Source organism: Cricetulus griseus, chromosome 2 (assembly GCF_003668045.3).
Source record: "Cricetulus griseus strain 17A/GY chromosome 2, alternate assembly CriGri-PICRH-1.0, whole genome shotgun sequence".
In the NCBI taxonomy this organism is placed as follows: domain Eukaryota; kingdom Metazoa; phylum Chordata; class Mammalia; order Rodentia; family Cricetidae; genus Cricetulus; species Cricetulus griseus.
The window spans coordinates 139005808-139025763 of NC_048595.1; the positions used below are offsets into that span (position 1 = coordinate 139005808).

Consider the following 19956-nt stretch of genomic DNA (forward strand, 5'->3'; position numbering starts at 1 on the left):
AGTAGTAGGTATAGACACTAGCTGCCAAGGCTGAAAACCATGTGGAAGAAGGAGAGAACCACTCCCATAAGTTATACTCTGTCCTCCACATGTCATCCTACACACATTAAATAAATAAATGAGAAGAAAAAGTTAGTGTTTCTTATTAAAGAGTCTAACTTTTGGTGGCAAAGAAAAAAATTAAGTCACTATTCCTCCCGGTTTTGTTTTACTTTAAAAGCATAAAAAAATGTTCAGAGACAGTTAGTTATTTTAGTCAAAATATACCAAATAAGCTTCATTTAGGATTTTATGATTTGAAGTTGTTTTATAGGTAATAAAAGGTTGAATATAATGTCATTGTCTAATCCTAAGAAAACTGTGTCAACATATTTCCATTAAAGTAAAACAAAACTCTTATTTATTATTTTAAATCATAAATATGTGCCTTATTGCTTTTGTTCAGAGTCTGAGGAGTGTAGTTGTCATTGAGTGTGGTTGTCATTTTGAACTTTGTTTCAAGGACACTTGACTCCTGACAGTAGTATATGCTCTTAGCACTTAGAAGGGAGTCACCCTAGAAAAAGCAATCTACCCAGAAATATGCTTTTGTGTCAGACCAGAAGCCAAAGTAATCAACCTGATGAGTGTAAATGCCCTAGTCACCCTGTAATCACACCCATTCCTCAGTCCTCACGGAAATTCTGGCTCTATACTGAACTGCACATATCAACACCTAGGCTGTTCCTCGGGCTTTAGTAAATGGATTCAGCTTAGACACTGGAAGTCAAAATGAGGCATCCAAAGGACAGGTGGTGAATGCACAGGTGGTCATTACCCAATGACCCAAGGATCCACACACAAGCACCCTTTGTGGAATACGTTGCAGCTGTTTGATGTAGCATTTGAGAATGACTACTTTCTGTAATCTACAAATACTGGTTGGATGCCTACTATGATAGTGTTGTGAAGTACAATAGAAGTTCAGAAGTGCCATCAGGCTATGAACTTAGTAGAGTAGCATAAGTGGTAGGAAAAGTAGGTATGCTTGACCTCTTCAGGTCTCTTCACCAGTTACATACCAAAGGAGGGTGGTATATCTAGAGTACCTACTTAGAGAAGCACTCGACAGAGTCACACCCCAGCTAGTGCTTTGTGTTTCTCTGTTTCCAATAAAGAGCAGAAGCTGGAGTGATGGAGGATGTCCTTCTGTATGCTGTGAATATGTTTCTCTTACTGGTTGATGAATAAAGCTGTTTTGGTCAATGGACAAGCAGGATGTAGCCAGGAGGAAGTATAGGCAGGACTACCAGACTAGGAGAATGCTGCGAAGAAGAACAGGTGAGTGAGTCTCAAGAGAGTTGCCATGTAGCTGCCGAGGAAGCAAGAGACTTGGACATTCTCTGGTAAGCCAAGACCACTTGGAGATATGTAGATTAATAGATACGGGTTAATAATTAAGAGAGAACAAGCCAATAAGAAGCCTAAGCCATAGGTCAAACAGTTTATAATTAATATAAGCCTCTGTGTGTTTATTTGGGACTAAATGGCTGCCTGACAGGGCAGGACAGAAACCTCTGTTCACATTGGAGTTTTTCACAGAGTTGGGAATACAGGGGACAAATATCAGAAAGGGGCCAAGGTATCATCACCAGCTCCTGTCAAAGCCTAATATTAGCCTGTGTGTATATGTTGTGGGGGGGAGGGAGAGAAGTATATGCTTTTATCACTTAGTACTTAGAAGGAAGTGTACATGTGTGGACATCAAAGGAGGATGTCAGATGGCCTACTCTGTCACTTTCTCCCTTGTCCTTTAAGACAGTCTTTCACTGAACCTAGAGCTAGGTTAGCAGTCCACAGGGCCCAGCAGTCCTCGTGTCTCTGTCTTACTCCCCATATGCTAGACCTGCTAGCAACATGTGTGGTCATGCTCATCTTTTTGCATTTATGCTGGGGATTTGACCTCAGGTCCTCATGCTTACACAGCAATTTTGCATTCTGAGCCATCTCCCCAGCTTCCCAAGATAATCCTTCTTAAATGAAACTTAACATTACCCTGGTGAGTGTGGGATAGGACACTTCTGCCCCTCTGCTCCCCTGCTTCCCTATCCTGCCTCTATTTCTTGTTAGTACCCCCACCTCAACAGAGCCTATTTAATAAGCAGCTCATTTAGAGAGACAGAAATGGAGTCAAAGAAACAAAACGAACAATGAGTTAGTATAAATTTAGAGATTTTCTATTCTCTTACTGTAATATTTTAAACCCTCTGAACAATGTAACTTAAAAGCCACAAGTGTGTGTTAATCCCAGCACTCGGGAGGCAGAGGCAGGTGGATCTCTATGAGTTCGAGGCCAGCCTGGTCTCCAGAGCGAGTGCCAGGATAGGCTCCAAAGCTACACAGAGAAACCCTGTCTCGGAACCCCCCCCCCAAAAAAAAGCCACAAGTGTGTGTATATATAGCTATTGTTAAGACATAAATGTGACACTCTTAAGACACCATACCCACCCTTGCCACGAGTAAAACTCTCCTTTTCTTTAGCTTCTCCCCTTCTCTCACCACACCAGTATTTAAATGTATATTAAAATGTTTTCTTAATGAACTCAACAGTCCTCCATTTAAAAAATAGAATTTTAATGTGCAGAGCTATATAGGAATCTGGAGATTATGCTTTACTGTGTAAAAGTGTTCTTGGGCAGGTAGGATGGCTCAGCCAATGACTTTCATGGCAGAAAAGAACTCACTCCTGAAAGTTGTCCTCTGACTTCACATATGCACATGCACACATGCAGGAAGTAAACAAATGTAAAAGAAAAATTTAAGTGTTCTCAAGGATGCTTTAGGGATTTGATAATGAAGAGAATATATGTGCTAGAAAGTGCTGGTTCTGGAGCACTGTATTAGTGGCTTCAAAAATCACATTTCTCATGAGCCTGAAAACAGCCTCAGCTGAAGTAAACCTTAGGTCCAATGAATAGGATTCAGCCTTTTGTTTAGACGAACATAAATATTAGTCTCTTTGGTTTTCATAATGGAGAAATAGTTTTGCACCTCGAATCTGATATTTAAAACATCCATTTCTCATGCTGGCCTACATAAACTGCATGCACTTGTTAGGAAAATTAAAGCATGAATTAAGTGACTCCACCATGAGTCACTTAGAGTTCAGTTGCAACACTCAGAGACTGTATACCATGTGAACCAGTGCCCTAAACAGGAACTGTCAAGGGAACCAGGCCACTTGGAGGAGCTTTTCAGTATGCATAAACTCCACCTGCACCCTATCAGTTTTGATAGAGCCAGTCTCTGTTGGACCCCAGTCATCAGTGTTTGCCTGTGAGTATATTTGATTGTTTGGTCTCACTATCCAAGGCTGACTTTGTGTCCAGACTAGTCTCAGACTTTCTATCTGACATGTACCACCATGTCCAGGTGATGGTTTTTTAAAGAAGAGAAAAATGTAAAGCTCCCAGAGATTACTATGCTTCTTGATTGTGGCCCCTGTTCGGCCACAGCCTGTCTCTGTGCTTCAGAGTAATCTGGACTGTTATCTCTATCCATCAGTCCTAGATTCTTAAACTTAGAGAACTTTCCCATACCTTCCACACTGTCATTTAATAGTTTTAACTTTGCTACTGTACTTGTCCATTGGTGCCATAGTCTAGTATCTTTAATAAGCCACATTTGAAATTATCAGTTATTCAGACCTTCACTTTATTTTTTTAATTTGAAAGCTTTGAAATGTCTTATGCTTTACATATCAGTGTTAATGCAATGAATTGTTTTGTTTTGTTTGTTTGAGACAAGGTTTCTCTGTGTGGTCCTGGCTGTTCTGGAGCTCACTCAGTAGACCAGGTGGACCTTGAACTCATAGAGATCAGCCTACCTCTGTCTCCAGAGTGCTAGGATTAAAGGCGTGCACCTGGCTTGTGTAATGAGTTTTTAGTAGCTAATTGTGGTTTAGTGTTTGTGAGTCAATGTATACTCTTCATACTTTAAGCTTCATTGCATCCTTTGAAGGTATTGTACAATACCTGTATTTTCCAATTAACAGTGAAGAAAAGTGACACAAACCTCTGCTCTTCACTGACAAACTGTCTCTGCCAATAAATGGATCTTCTCTTCTCTCATGGAATGAAAATTGGCTTACTTTTTAAAAGGTGTGGGTTTTTTTTTTCCTAGATGCCAAATTTAGTTTAAGTTTAGTCATTTGCATTTTTGGAACCATGAACCTTTTGTTTATTTAGATTTTTTAACTCCCTTCATGTATATATTTTTATATTTTGATCAGCAACAATTTTTTAGATTTTTTCCTTGAAAAAAAATAGACTTGCTGTGATTTGTTAGGTCATAAGATTTTCCCTTGTTTCTTGGTGTATCTTATTTGGTAACTACAGAAAGCATTCTGCCTTGTTTGAAGCCACACACAATTCCATTTGGACATTTCAAAGAATATGTTTAAATCAGAAATAAAACTATTTGTCATGACCCAAAATATTAACCAGACATGGTTTAAAAGACCTTGATTTTAGAAAAAAAAAATCAAGATCATACATTGTTGTTAGGATTTTGGAAAAATAAGAATTGTTTTCCAAGTGAATACAGCTTTAAAAAAAAAAGATGCATTCAAATGTAGTGGACAGTGTCCTCTTCTCATTGCCATGATGAGCACTGCAGTTTTCTAATGGCCTCAATGTGCATTGGTGATTTTGGCCCAGTTGATAGATGTATTCTATATAGCACTCTGGGGAAGTAAATTTACCAGACATCCCTATGGGGGCAAAGAGATACTTACAAGAGTGTAGTAGACCCCAAAGCAGTCCCATTGGATGATAGCTTCCCTACAGCTATATAACAGGGGGTTTGGTGGTGGTGGCAGCTTTTAGCTACATAACAGTTTTTTGTTTTTGTTGTTTTTCAAGACAGGGTTTCTCTGTAGCTTTGGAGCCTGGCCTGGCACTCGCTTTGTAGACCAGGCTGGCCTGGAACTCACAGAGATCCGCCTGACTCTGCTTCCCAAGTGCTGGGATTAAAGGTGTGCACCACCACTGCTTAATGTGGTAATCACTGGGTTTTTTTGTCCAGAAGACCTTTGGTAGTAATTCAGATAGAAATGTTTATTGTAATATATTTTATTTTCATCTACATCTTCTAATTACCTGTAATAATAAATTAGTTCTTAATATTTATGCTGTATTTAAATGTTAATAAACATAAGAGATATTGGCAAGAAGTAAATCTAATAAACACCCCCCCTTTATTTTGTTAACTATGTGTTTAATTGTATGGTAAAGGTGATACAATTGAAGAGAGCAATACTTCAAAAAAAGAAAGGGTATATTCAAAATATACAGGATCCAGTTAGGGAATATGAAGTATGACATGCTTATGGCTGGATGGAGAACAGAAAGAACAGATGAGAGCTTGGATAGGCATCTTAGAGAAGAAAGCATAGACTACATAGGTGAAAGAAACATGAGTTAACAGGACTAGTAAAAGGTGACAATTGTGAAAGACTTGATGTAGTCCATAGTGAAACTTTTGTTAACTGTTCACAGACACCCCAATATTCTATGCAGCTAATGATAAAAAGCTTTAAAGTTTTACACTTATATATTTTATCATCTTAGCACTTAATACCACTTTACACTTCATCAGCTTCCAAATACTACTGCATGATAGTACAAGAAAATAGAACTCCAGAAAGTCATAGATCTTTTATTACTGCTTTCTTAATAATAAGAATACTAATGGTCAAAAAATTTATCTAAAGAGCAATGTACTGCAGTCACATGGACATGGCCACATTCTCACATGTACACAGACATAGACAGACGTGGCCATATCTCCACTCCTTTATGTATACAGGCAAACATGCATGCACACACATTCAAATGGATTCTCACGCACATACACAGATATAGCCACATTCCTCCATGTTCACTCAGTATATTAGTTATTTTTTCTATTGCTGTGATAAGATACTGTAACCAGAAGCAGCTTAGAGGAGAAATGGGTTTTCTTTAGCTTATGGTTCCAGAGAGGATCCAGCTTATTATGGCAGGGAAGGAAGGCATGGCAATAGGAGCTAATTGGACTAGCAAAGTCAGAACTCCTCACATTATTGCCTTTGGATACTGAGGTTCAGTCTAAGCCTTGTGTCTGCCAGCTTTGTATCATCTGATGTATTTATATCAAAGAACTAGTCGGGTGATCCTCTGTTTTAAGCCCACGAGAACCACCAGTAGCAGGCACTGGCAAGGAATGTCCAAACCTATCCAGAGGAAAGCCATAAACCACGTTCTTAATGCAGCAATGCAGAACCCAATGTAGCTGCCCCTTTCCCCACAGACACACCATGTGTGGTGTAAGAAGTGCAGGTGGAAGCCAGCAGCAAGACAATACTGAGTCTGGATCTGTGTAGAATGGAGTTACAGATCAGTCAGAAGGAGTGCTTGAAGTTAAACTACAAAAAGAGGTCATTTCATTGTTAGTGTTCCTACTGAAGTTTCCCTTTAAGTCAGTATTTGTGATTCTAATACAAAATATAAATTTTTTGTTAGACTAGTATTTGGAGGCTTTTTTCTTAATTAAAAAAATTGAGCAATGTAATGTTTTAATAATTTAATTCATTATTTGTTGACACATGGAAGTGACTGTGTTTCTAAAGGAAAGCAAATGGAGTTAATAGTAGCAGCCAGAGCCATGTTCTGTCCTCTCCAGAATTTACATATGGAATCTCCAACTTGCAATCTGATTGTGTTTGGAGGTAAAAGAAGTGATGGTGTACGGCTAGAGCTGCTTTCAGTGTGTTTCATGCCTTTATGTTCTTGGCGGCGGCGGCGGGGGGGGGGGGGGGGGGAGTTGTTTTTGAGACAAGTCCTTCAAGTCTGACCTTCAACTCTTAATCTTTCATCTACCTCTTAGCTAAGTGCTGGGGTTACAGGCATGCTCTGCTGCTCAGCTTTATATATTTTAAATAAACAAAAAGCAATTCTAAAATTTTCCTGGTAATTTTGGAATCACTGAGCTTTTTGTAATAAATGTTTATGGCTGTGGACCCACCCAGCCATTAAAATGTTGTCATCTACCTGTCCTTTCTTTGGTTCATTGTGTTGATTATTCTCCTCCTGTTGTTTTATTTGCAAATATATTGATGCAGGTCTAATCTGTAAGTATCCAGGGATAATTAAACAAAAATGTCTTGTTTGTAGTATGGCCTTGTCTTATTCCCATTTGAAAATGAAGCTGTAATAGACATTAACTCTGCCATTTATAAACTGAGCATTGGCCCCAACAGCCTGTTAGTGAAATGTTGGATTGCCTGAGATTCTGTTTTAACTTTATTTTTCAGTGATCAAATTCATGTCCTCATGCCTGCTAAGCAAGGGCTGTACCACTGATCAGCACCAAAGCCCAGCTTTTCGGCTTTGTTAAGCACATTCAAAGAAACCAACAAACATTACCATCACACGTTAAAATCAGACCTGTATTTATTACCTCAGAAAGACACACTTAAAGCCTGTGAGTTCTATGACAACTTCTGTGTCATCTGTGAACCAGCCCTGGATATGTAGCAGTATTGTGTTTGTGAGGATTTGTCATAAAATAGTCATTGAAAGCATCGGAGAAATTCAGAAACTGACTAAGTGAAAGATAATAAAATCCCAGTTTGGCAAGAAGATGAGAGATAGGTTTGAGTCTGTAAAATCATAGATTAGAAAATTTTAGATTAGAAGATAAATCTAAAACTAACAGCTAATTTGAAAGAATACTGAATAAAAGTTCTTGGTAAAACAAATGATGAACCTATGGAATTAATACTCCACTCCCACAAGAATCTATCTGTCAAGATAGAAGCAGTAATGGTGGCCAGAGGTTAGGAAAGCTGTGCTAGCCCAGCCCTCCAGTCTTCTCAAGCCATTGTTGCAAAGCATCCCAGAGTAGATCAACCATTGTGCCCCTTTCCTTGACAGTCTATGCTTGTTTCTGCTCTGTTGTGGAAGCTGCTGGGGATGCCAGCTGTTCAGTGTGTGGTTCCTTGAGGTGACTTGGTTTTGTTCATTGTTATTTGGCTTCATCCTCAAACTCCAGCATTCGTGTTGAAAGAAATTTTTATACTTTTATACTATTTTTTTTCCTTTAAAAGAGTACTTGTATTACTTTCGTGAGAGTGTAATACATACATACCAAGTATTTGGGTTATATTCACAGCTCTTCCTTGATTCTCCCCAGGTTTACCCACCCACACACACATACACCTCTTCACAACTTCATGTCCTCTTTTTCCATTTGTTTGTTTTACGACCCACTAAGTCTAATTTTCGCTGTTCATATACTATTGGGTATGAGGCCATCGCTGGAGTGTGGGTGACCTATCACTTCTCCATGTTAGAAACAATGAATAATTATAGTGTCACACAAAGGAAGACACAAACAAAGCAAAGGTGGCTCAGCAAGGCAATTCTTTTTGCAGACATAGGTGGTGACAGCATCTTATCCCTCAGTGGGAGGTTGCCTTCAGTCTAATGAAGTTGGCTAATTGGTATAAAGGGAAAAAGAAGGTTCAGGAAATAAGGGTACTTGTCATTATAACTACCTTTAATATTAAACAAACAAATAAGAATCCTATTTCTCACAATTCTCCCCTCTTTATAGTGCTGCCTCTCCCCCCCCCCCCCCCCCGCCCAGAATTCTGTCCCCACTCCATGCTGGAATGTTGACTGGCTTGATCTTGTGTGGGTAGCCACAGCTGATATGAATCCACGAGTACAGTAGCACTGTCATATCCAAAAAACACTGTTTCACTCCAGTCCTTCCCAACCTCTTGACTCCTACAGTCATTCTGTCCCTCTACCAAAATGGTCCCTGAGCTTTGTCAAGAGAAGTGTGATATTGATATCCCTTTTGTGGCTGAACATTCCAAGTTGGCTTACTGTCTGCCCAAACGAATCTCTGGTGAGGTCTGGGAGCTGCATTAGTCTGTGGGCATAGAGATATGTATTTAGAGGATAGTGTGAAATAATTATTTAGTAAAATAATGGTAGTAATTTCACCTTGAGGCTGATAATCTTCCCCAACTGTGGTTTCTTGGTCAGATTTACAGTACCAGGTATGTTTCCTCCCATGGTGTAGATCCTAAATCCAATCAGAAATTAGATGTCTAATCCTCTAACATTGTTATATTTTAGTAGGGGAATGGTAATACCATTAACACGAATAAGATTTAAATCTAAGCAAATTTTTGAATTCCTAAATACCTTTCTTTACAAATTTTGATTTAGTTATAAACTGGGCTATTGCACCTGGGCTCATACTATTTGATTCTAGAGTTGGGCACCATCCCTAAGTCATCTGGCTCCACAGGACAGTGAATTATGTGCTTAGGTCAAAGTCATTGGATAAAGCAGGCATGGATAAGGCACATGCAGTCTGGGAAGAGTTTACTGGCATATTCATTTTAAATCTCATTATGTGGGACATTATAAAACTTAAATAAGACAGCTAAGTAGTATAAGTGATTATCTAAAACCATAGCACTGAAGGCTCACCTCAAATTACAATGGAGTTCTCAGAAATGCATATTAGTTGACTTCTTTCTCTTTAATAACATACTCTAAAGTTTAAAGGTCCCTTCTCTTTGTATGGCTTTGGATCCTAGTGATTATGCGGATCTGTTCATGTCCTAGGATTCCCAGAATGGACAGAGTGCATGGGAGAGGCTGTTGCACTCCCTCTGACAGAGGGCTTTGATGAAGGAACTCCTTTTAGTGTCACTTCTACCTTACACAGTGCTCTTAGCACTTACAGAAGATACCTGTTACACTTGAAGGCTCTTCTTGGTCTCAGTAAGTTGTGTCTGCTGCCCTTATTTTATCAGCCCTTTGAGTTTGTGGAGGTTGTACTGTTCAGCACTTGATTATACACAACAAAGGTAATTCTAGGTTAGGTTTTCTCGGAAGGCTGTCAAAAATCACTGTGGAACTTTTCGAAAAGCAGATTGCCAAGTCCCACCTCAAATCTGCCAAACCTCTCTCAGATTTTGTCTGTGAATTTATATGTTCCACAAGCCCCAGTGCTTCCAAAACATTGTGGTCCAGTGTGAAAAGCACCATTCAAGAGAGTGCAAGAAGTAGAAGCATTCCTCAGGCTTTGTGAGGGCCACTTGACAAAACTCAGCCCCTGGTCTTGAAGGAGGCGATAGCTAACAGGGAAGATAATGTCCATATAGAAATAACTATAATACACAGTGAAAATAAAGAAGTTCCTTCATTGTAGAAATAGCTCCTTCCAGAAAGCAAGTCAGAGAGATTTTAGAGGTTTTTTGTGTTTGTTTAATGAATAGAATATATTACTATATATATGTTTTAAAGTATTTGTGTCATTAGAGCTCTCAAAGTTTATTTTATGAGACATGGTCTCATGTAGTCCAGGCTGGTCTTAAACTCAGGATCCACTGCTCCACCTCCCCAGTCCTGGACTATAGGTGTACACCACCACACCTGGCTCATTGTCAGACGATTGACATTTAGCATACATAAATGTCTCTACTTTGCTTCTCTTTCCTTCACTGGCTCACTGGGATAATTTATAGAATTTATATAACATATTAAGACAAAAGCAAAATTGTTCATATTTTTAAATCTTACTACATCTCAAACAGGGGGAAAGCCTTGCCCTCTGTAGATGTTCAGCCCTCCGGGAGCTTCTGTGTAGATTTTCTGCTGGGGATTGTCAACTTAAACAGCATAGAACCACATACATGGAGAGCTAATTGTGGGCCTCCTCAGTGTTAGTGTGGCCAGAGCTTTCTTCTCAGATGTGTGTGACACACTCTAATTTTTCCAATAGAAACTAAAATCACTGTCCCTACTACCATCATGCTTAGTTTATGGCTCACCAGTGAATAACACTCTTAAAAATAAATAAAGAGAGATGAATAGGAAAGGAAAAATATGCTCTCTCGCTCTCTCTCTCTCTCTCTCTCTCTCTCTCTCTCTCTCTCTCTCTCTCTCTCTCTCTCTCTCTTTCTCTCTAATTCTAACAGTGGACTCTGTTCTGAGAGGGAAATGAGAAGTAGCTACATTTGGTATGTTCCTCCGGGATACTAAAGAATCAATATGGGTTAGGAAAAAAGGACCAAGCAGTGCCAAGGACCCATAAGGTGTAGAATGCACTCTGAGACCCGAGCTCCAGGAAGACCATGGCGGGCTTCATGTCTAGACACCATGACACCTGAGTGGCTAAGCCAAAGAGATATGTGTTGAAAAAAATAGACAAGACCAGGTAACTAGTTGGATGTTATAGGAAAGAGGCAAAGAGGGGTCTGAATGAACAAAAGCTGATTGAACCAGTCACTGACAGTGTGTTGGAACACAGTCTAAGAATGGAGTTGTGCAAGGGGAATTCTGAGTGCTTGTGAGAAAACAAGTGTCTTGGGACCTCAGTTTCTTCAAAAAACACGGAGTTGTTTTTTGAATGTGTTTTCATGCTCCTCCCAGGTGTAGCTGATAGGAGTAAGTTGACTTCAGTTGGTGTTATTGATGGAAAACCATGTTTTTGCCACATGTGGCTTGTCCTTGTGATTGAACATCTAACTCTTCCGAGTCTTCTTAACCCTCGGAGTATAAATTGTCTGGTGCGATGAATAAAGTTGACTATCCCATGCCATTTTAGTCTGCCTCATTTTAAGGCCGGCTCTTGCAGGTTCATGCCACCAACTAGAGCTGTAAACAACAGTGCAGTGAGAACAAACAGATTTGCCAGAACACGAGTTGCACTTCCTTATAGACATGAAGTGTTCACTCTACCATGCAAACCTTAGTTCCCAGTAATTGGCTCATATGCAGCATGTGTTGTAATTGCTGTTTGCTAAGGATCTGAAGCTGTGCCTTAATAGTCTTGATACCTAATTAATTTGTTCAAACAAAACCAGACTATAATCTTATGTCTTGCACCCGACGGGGGTGGCTAGAAAAATATGATTGACTTCATTGTTTTTAAAAAGTTTTTTCAAAACCATCAGAAAAAAAAATAACTTAAAAAAAACTAAGTAAGCTTCAGTGTTGACTTGATGGGTAATTCATAACTCTTCAGCATATAATCAGACAATGGGGAGAGTGAGTACATTGTTTACTTAGTGGCTATTAGTAAACCTTCAGAATGTGTAAGCAGACACTGGGGAGAGTGGACATATAGTTTACCAAAATTATTTTCCATTGAATTTCCTGAAAACACCTTTTAAATTTTCTGTTTATGTAAAATAAATTTAATTCAAAAATTAAATAATAATCATGGTATGGTGCATGTTAGTAGTGGGCACTTGCCTAGCATGCATGAGGCCCTGGGTTTGATTCCCAGCATTCCATACGTAAGTAAATAAATAAATAACTTGTGGTATTGAAGTATGTCATTCTTTAGAGATGTCTAGTTTCCAGAGCTGGAGAGACAACTCAGCTGGGAAGAGTGTGTGCTGCTCTTGCAGAGGACCTAAGTCTGACTCCCAGCATCCACATTGGGCAGCTCACAGCAGCCTTTAAGTCCAGATCAAGGGGACCTGATGCCTCGGGTCTCTGAAGCACCCATACACCCCTTTACATACCCACACACAGACACACATGTACACAAATCAAAAATAATAAAAGAAATCTTGTAAAAATGTTTTCTGGAACTTAACCTATCACCAATAGAAGAAGAAAAAAATAATAGTTAAGGAAAAAAAGGCAGATGACTAATGGTTTTTATTTGATGACATAACATAGCTCAGTATTGTATTGACTAAATTGTTAATATGTACCTGGTTTGACATTTTTTTCTTAGTTTACTAATGTTCTTAATTGGCAAAAATTAAATGGTTATTTTTGGGTTAGTTATTTTTATTTTATTTTTTCCCAGTGTGGTGTTTGTTCTTCTTAGTTTTTTGTTTTTTTGTTTTGTTTTGTTTTGTTTTGTTTTGTTTTGAGTAAGGGTCTAATTTTTTAGCCTAAGCTGATCTGGAACTCACAATGTAGCCCCTGCTGGTTTTGAATTCTCAGTAATCCTGATTGCTGACATGAAGGCATGTGCTGCTCTGCTATTTAAAATTATGTATTTGTTATATACAATATGATGCTTGGAGTAATTTCATGTGGAGTGACTTAATGAGGCTCATTCATATATGCTCATAGACTTACACATCCTGTGGTATTAACATTAAAAACCCACTCTCAGCTGTCTTCATGCACATAAAACATTACTAGTGTGGTCACTGTGCTCTTTTGAGCTTATTCCTGCTGTGTAACTGTAACTTTGTTCTTTGACTAACAGTTCCCCAAACACCATAGGCACCCAGCCTCTGGCAACCACCATTCTCTTGCCACTTCTATGAGTTCAACCTTTTCCAGTTTATATGTAAATGGGATTATGCAATGCCTTCTGTGCCTGCCTTATTCCATGTCACATGATGTCTCTCAGGTTCATCCAACTGTTTTTATGTTTAATACTGTGCAGTCTGTCTCAGATGTCAAGTATTTTGCACTTGGAATTTAATCCATGTCATTTTGTAAAATTTTACTTTGTTTGAAACATTTAGTTTTAGGAGGAAAAATATATATCTGGGTTTTTCCTTCTTGATAACTTGACTTTAAAATAATGTTTTAAGAACTGACTTGTTTGAATTTCAGTATTGAGTACATTTTTTATTATAGTATAAAATATTTGATTAGCACAGTATGGTGGTACACACCTGTAATCTAAGCACTTGGAAGTGATGGCAAATCAGGAATATCGGGACCAACTTTGCCTCAGAAAAGCAGTAAATGAATGCATAGAGAGCTAGAGAGATGACGAAGTCAGTAAAGTGTCATCAAAAAAGCTGTGTGTGGCAGCACTGATTGGAGGGGGACAATTTGACTGGAGACAAATGGAACCCTGAAACTCAGTTTCCAGCCATCCTAATCTATTGATGAGCCTCGGGTTCAGTAAGGGACCCTGTCCTCAAAAAGTAAGGTGGAGAATAACTGAGGAAAGACACCTGACATTGACCTCTGGCCTCTGTAGGCAGTGTACACAAATACACGAGTGTGTGTGTATACTTGCACACATGCATACATATTGTTAATTCCACAGGTTTCAGGAGAAAGACCACCTATCCAAATCATACCCAAATTAATTACAGCAAGCTTTATTTTTTTTAGGTACACAGGCTATCTCCCGCTAAAGGCAGGGCTCAGGAGATGAGCATTGGACATGGGTGAGATAAGGGTTTTTATAGTTCAGGAGTAGGGGATTTCCAAATGGGGGATTTGGCAGGCAAATTGGAGTTACAGAAGAATAAGCATAACAAGTAGGTCATAACAACGTCCTGAAGCAAAGACATGTTGCAAGGTGGTCATAACAACAGGTGGTCACCATAACCTTTTGTAGCAAAGGCATGCTTGCTGTTTCCTGGAACAGGCAGTATAGAACCACTTGTAGTTAAGGTTACAGGTGGGGCATAGCCCAATCTTTGAGAAATAGATTTAATCATAAACAGGAATGAATCTAGTTTCTCTTTTTGTATAAGGTGGCTTTCGAGCCTAATATGGAAGCAGTCTGGTTTATCAATATACCCACATTAACATGTCCATATACCACACATTCATATACACACTAAATACACAATGAAAGTAAAATCTTTAAAGGTAACTTTAAGTTGAAAATTCTGATACACCTGAACATCAAATAAAGTTATTCCTCACTTTCCAATGTGAACTTTCAAAGTTTGAGCCAATAAAAATGAAAATTAGAATTTGCATTTCATTTTCAGTCTGTTCATGTGTGACCTGCAGAATTAATGGAATATTTTCTCACTATTTAGGAAGTACCAGAGGGGCACCAGGGTTCGGCTGCGGCTCCTGGATCTTGAGCTAACATCTAGGTTCCTGGGTGCGACCACAGATACAACTCTACTGGAGGCCGATGCAGTTCTCTTAGGACTCCAAGAGAGCAGAGACTCAAAATCGAGAGAGGAACAACTCAATAAGTAAATGAACTCTACTTGGCTCAGTCAAAACAGGCTCTGATTTGAGCCCAGACAGCTGTAAAGAATGCAATTAGAAAACTGTGAATAAATGATTGAATAAAGTTGTAATAAATGAAAACTCATCATGCCTTGTCCTTGTCCTTGTTACAGTTATTTTTGGCTGCACCCCCTTTTTTTCTACCTATTTTTTGTTGGATTGGGGCAATGCAAACAATCCTGAGATTCTCTTAATTCAGTCAGTGCTTTGAGTACTGTCTAGACAGATGGGGTGATTCTAACCAACAGTAAACAAGTAATACAAATGGCTTGCCTTGGTGTGGAAAGTAGACAATAAATAAGAAAAATGTATTGTGTGTTAGTGGTTCTTGCTCAGGAGAAAAACAAAGCAAAGATGGGCTACAAGGTTCCAAAGGACCAGTTAGAATTTAGGTATGATCAGCACAAGGTCCCAAGAACAATCACTGAGGAGGGACTTAATGGGGAAAACGAAGCCACAGGAGTCTCTGGGAGAACATGGTGGCTAGTGTTAAAGCCCCTGAGACAGGCCTGGGCCTACCCAGTTCAGAACCAGGAAGAAGCCATCACAGCTGAGTGGAAGAAGAGAAGAGGCAATTGCAGAGAAGCAAGGGAGAGCACATATGTCCTTCAGCATTCCCTTGCTGTGATCAAGAGGGAGGCTCACTGAGGGATTCTTGGAAGCAGAGGGTGTATGATCTGCCTGTTCCTTTGCCTGGACTCCTTGAGTTGATCGGCTGAGCAGTCTAAACATGAACAAGAGTAGCCATAGAGACCTGTAAGGAGATTAGCGATCATCCAGGTAAGAGACCCGGGAGAGTAGTAGGGACAGGTGGAGAGAAACATTGGAAAAGAAGGCAGGGGTTTCATGATAGCACATCTTTAATCCCAGCATTCAGAAGGCAGAGACGAGTGAATAGATGTGAGTTGAGACTAGCCTGATCTACATAGCAAGTTCCAGGCCAGCCACAGCTACACAGTGAGACCCTGTCTCAAAATGAGGGTATATGCATTCTGTTTGGCAGTGTTGTATGTTATCGTATCATAAAGTCCTAAAGTCCAGGGATATCATTCAGTATAGAGCACTTGTCTTGCATGTATAAGGCCCTGAGTCAGTGCTATAAGAAAACAAAAATATCTTGCTTGCTGTCCCACTAGGGGCCAAGCTGATTGGCCTAATGGTCCTAAACAGTTTCACACAAGTGTCATTTCACCAAGAGGGCCAGATGGGTGGAGTAATCTGGACCTAGTGTGTTGAGTCAGAATGTCATAGACGGCCTCTAACAAGGTAAAATTGGAATAGACTGTCTCCATGACAGCTGACTTTGTGCAAGAAAACAATATAGGCTTTTCTGACCTAGTCTGATCTTCCCAGTGGTTGTAAAAAGTGGGAATGTCATCTCCCTATGAAGGGGAAGGCAACAATACTTCACCTCTTCCTAGGGTTGTGGTATGACTCACATGGAGATGAGAAACAGGGCCATTGTAAAGAATGGACTATGGGCCAGGCGTTGGTGGAGCACGCCTTTAATCCCAGCACTTGGGAGGCAGAGACAGATGGATCTCTGTGAGTTCAAGGCCAGCCTGGTCTACAGAGTGCCAGAACAACCTCCAAAGCTATACAGAGAACCCCTGTCTTGAAAAAAAAGAATGGACTCTGCCTCTAGGGGTAGACATGCCCTTATCTCCTGTTAATCCAGTGGGGCCGGCCTGGGACATGACTAGGTGACCACCCCAGCAGGTTTCACAGTAAGATGATGTCCCACTAGTGTAGTGTAGTGTGGCTGGGTCACATTGCCTTCCCGAGACCCATGTCTTTTTCTTCCGGATGCTAGCCAGAGCTGAAGTATGTTTTGAAACTCCTTAACTAAGGCTTTGGGCTTCCTTGCTCTTTCTGAGCTCTCCTCCAGGCTGCCTGCCCCATGTGGCTGATCTCCATCCCCCCTTATCATAAGCAGCAGCATGGCTTTTGTTCTCTGTTCTTTTCCTCCCCTGAGAGACTTACAGCTTGCCTGCCCTGGGATTTTCCTTCCAGACTCTAATAAATTGTCCTCAAACCTCCATTTGAGTTCATTCTCTTCTTAAATGCTTTTGTTAGTGAGACTAAGTACCCCAAAAGGGGACCCCAGTTTCCCAGGCATCGCTGATGGCTGTCCTGGGACTCCTTAAGATTGCTAGTGACTCTTCTCCACTGCTGTTTAAATGTGTAGTTGGCAGAGCAAACACACCATCCTCCAGTGCCTAGATGGCATTATCTCCATCTTTAGAAAGTCTGCCACCAAGATCATGCCCTTTAGACAAACTCTCAAATACAAATGTCAGCTCTCCCACTCCTGTCCGTCCTGCTCCCTTAAATACATTGCAACAGTCTTTGAGATTCCAGCCTGTTGGCCCTACTTTATTCCTCATTGTCCCATTCATGCTCCCACTGCTCTCACTCTCCAGCTTTCAATTGGGTGTGTCATTACAGTGGCCCCCTTGCATTGCATTCCAGCACCAGAAACAGTTCACCATTGCAGGAGAAATCCTCTGTGGCAGGGATGGAATGCGCAGAAAGGAAAAGCAAATGCATGTGCCTGAGAACACTAAAATGGTATCTCCCTGTACTCCGGGAACTGGAACCCAGCAAGTGTTGATTAAGTAGTCCTCTTACTTGTGGAGTAGACTCCAGAAATAAAAGATGATACAGGTCCTGCAGCAAGACTCTATGAGCCTTTCCTCAAAAGCCCACCACCAGATCTTTCCCATCTCTTAGTATTCCACAATAAAGGCCAGTTGTTAATCTGAACTTGGCTTCCGAGGTGAACTAAGTTGAACAGTGCCCCTTCCCCAGTCTGCGTCCACCTGCAACCTGTGAATGGGATTTTATTGGGTATAGGGATGCAGTAGCTATTTTTCTTGTTGCTGTGACAAAATACTTAACAAAATCACCTTAAGGAAGTGGCTCACAAGAGTGAGGATCCAGTGTAATGTGTAGGGAGAGCACGGCTGTGAAAGCAGCTGTAGCTGTGGTAAGAGAGGGAGGCAACTGGTTGTGTGGCATGCACAGTCGGCAGCAAAGAACGATGTGCTGCCTGCCTCACTTCTTTCCCATCTGGACCTTCTACCCAAGGGATGCTGCTGCCCACATTCAGGAGGAGGTAGATATGACCTCCTCAGGTAAACCTCTTTGCAAAGAGCCCCAAAGATTCATCCAGAGGTCAATTATCCAGAGTGTGAGTCACTCTGAAGCTATTACAAATCCAGTCAAGTTGAATATCAACATTAACCATCATCATTTTGGGCAAGCATGTTTTAATCTATCTTAAGCTAAAGAAGATTTCTCAATGGTAACTTACAATTTTATCCTTATTTTCACCCTCAACAAGTTTTGTTTTGTTGGGTTTTGTTTTTTTCCAGTAAAATGTCCTGTTGCATATTGCCAAAAAAAAAAAAAAATAGCCATCATACATCCCTTGACACTGGACCAGCCATGACACTTACTGTTTTTAATAGGAGTATCTTTGGTGTAGACAGACCTAAAACATGCTTTGAATTTGGCCTCTGCACAAACCCTCAGACTGGAGTCAAAGCCAGTAGAATCACAGCCTGAAATTGGACCGCCCCAATCTGCAGACCAAATGGTTTAATGCTTATTGTCCTAAACCCCTGACATTTTGGTGGTGGTTTATGAAGCAGGAAGAGCCAAACTGACTGATACAGAAACTAATCCCCAGGGGTAACCTTAACTCCAAAACTGAATGTTGAACAGGATATGGATGTTGAAGATAAGAAAAATAGTGTGTTGCAGTACCAAAACATTTGGCCAACTGTCTGTCACCTGCAGTAGCTTGAAGGACAGAAAGCTTAAACTCTTTCTTCTGTAAGTTACCTTGGTCATGGTGTTCTTGCGCAGCCACAGAAAAGTAACTAATGCAATGCAATCACAAGAAATAGACGAACTCAGAAGAAACTATTGGATTCTAGTACCCACATAAGAAGCTGAACATCCACCACACACCTGTAACCCCAGCTCCAAAGGAGGCAGAGATGGTAGGTCTTGCTAGCTTCCAGCCTAGCTGAGAGAGCACATGTTCAAGGTCAGGGAGAGAGACCCTGCCTCAAAGAAACAGGCTGAAAGTGACAGAGGAAGATGTGCATTGCTCTTTTCAGGTCTCTGTCAGTGCACACCAGCACATATACCCATGAACACATGTTCACATGCACCATATACTCACATATAGAGACACATACAGATACACAAATAAATAAATGTATTTTAAATAATTTAAATGTGACTAGGATATAGCCATAGCATCTATTGTTTTGACTTCTGGAAGGACTAAGGTGTATAGACTCTTTCAGATAGAATTCCCAGAAATCTTTAGGCCAAGTTCCACCAAAGCAGTGTTTCTCAGCCTTAAGTTCTTCATATCTGATATGCAACCCCTGTAGGTACATAGGTTGAGAACCTCTGCAATAAAGCCTGAATATGTGCAAATTAGAGGTAATTAAGCCTCAAAAAATAAAAAAATTTGCCAGACAGTGGTAGTGCACACTTGGGAGGCAGAGGTAGGAGGACCTTAATGAGTTCAAGGTTAGCCTAGTCTACAGAGTGAGTTCCAGGACAGCCAAGATTACACAAAGAAACCCTGTCTCGAAACCACCACCCTCCCCCCCCAAAAAAAAGAAAAGAAAAGAAAAGAAAAAAGCTTAGCACAAAAGGACTAGTAGGCGTGCCTTTTGTAGTTGATTTGAAACAAGAAAATAGCCCACTAAGGTTTTGAGGACATATATTGATAACAATGCTTCCAGTATGGGCTAAGAGACTTAAATGGTTCAAAACACAAAAAGCCCTCATAGATTGCAATTTTTATGCTAGGTAGAGGCACCCAACCAGTTGATAAGAGGGATTCCTCCCAGCACGTAGGAGCTGCTGTAGTTAACCTTTTCAAATGGGAGCATTTATTTGAACTACCTTA

General features: G+C 40.3%; 1 protein-coding gene across 2 annotated transcripts in view; it reads left to right on the forward strand.

The window, feature by feature from the left end:
• Nucleotides 1-15110, forward strand: part of Mrps28 (mitochondrial ribosomal protein S28) — a 104425-nt gene extending 89315 nt beyond the window's left edge. The window contains exon 3 of one of the 2 annotated variants that reach the window (XM_035439994.1): nt 9669-9781. In XM_035439994.1, the coding sequence (XP_035295885.1) occupies nt 9669-9732 (64 nt within the window). In that variant the 3' untranslated portion in view covers nt 9733-9781. Of the gene's footprint in view, nt 1-9668; nt 9782-14815 lie in introns of those variants that run through there. The other variant, XM_027398778.2, reaches the window with a different exon arrangement.
• The last annotated feature ends 4846 nt before the right edge of the window (nt 15111-19956 follow it).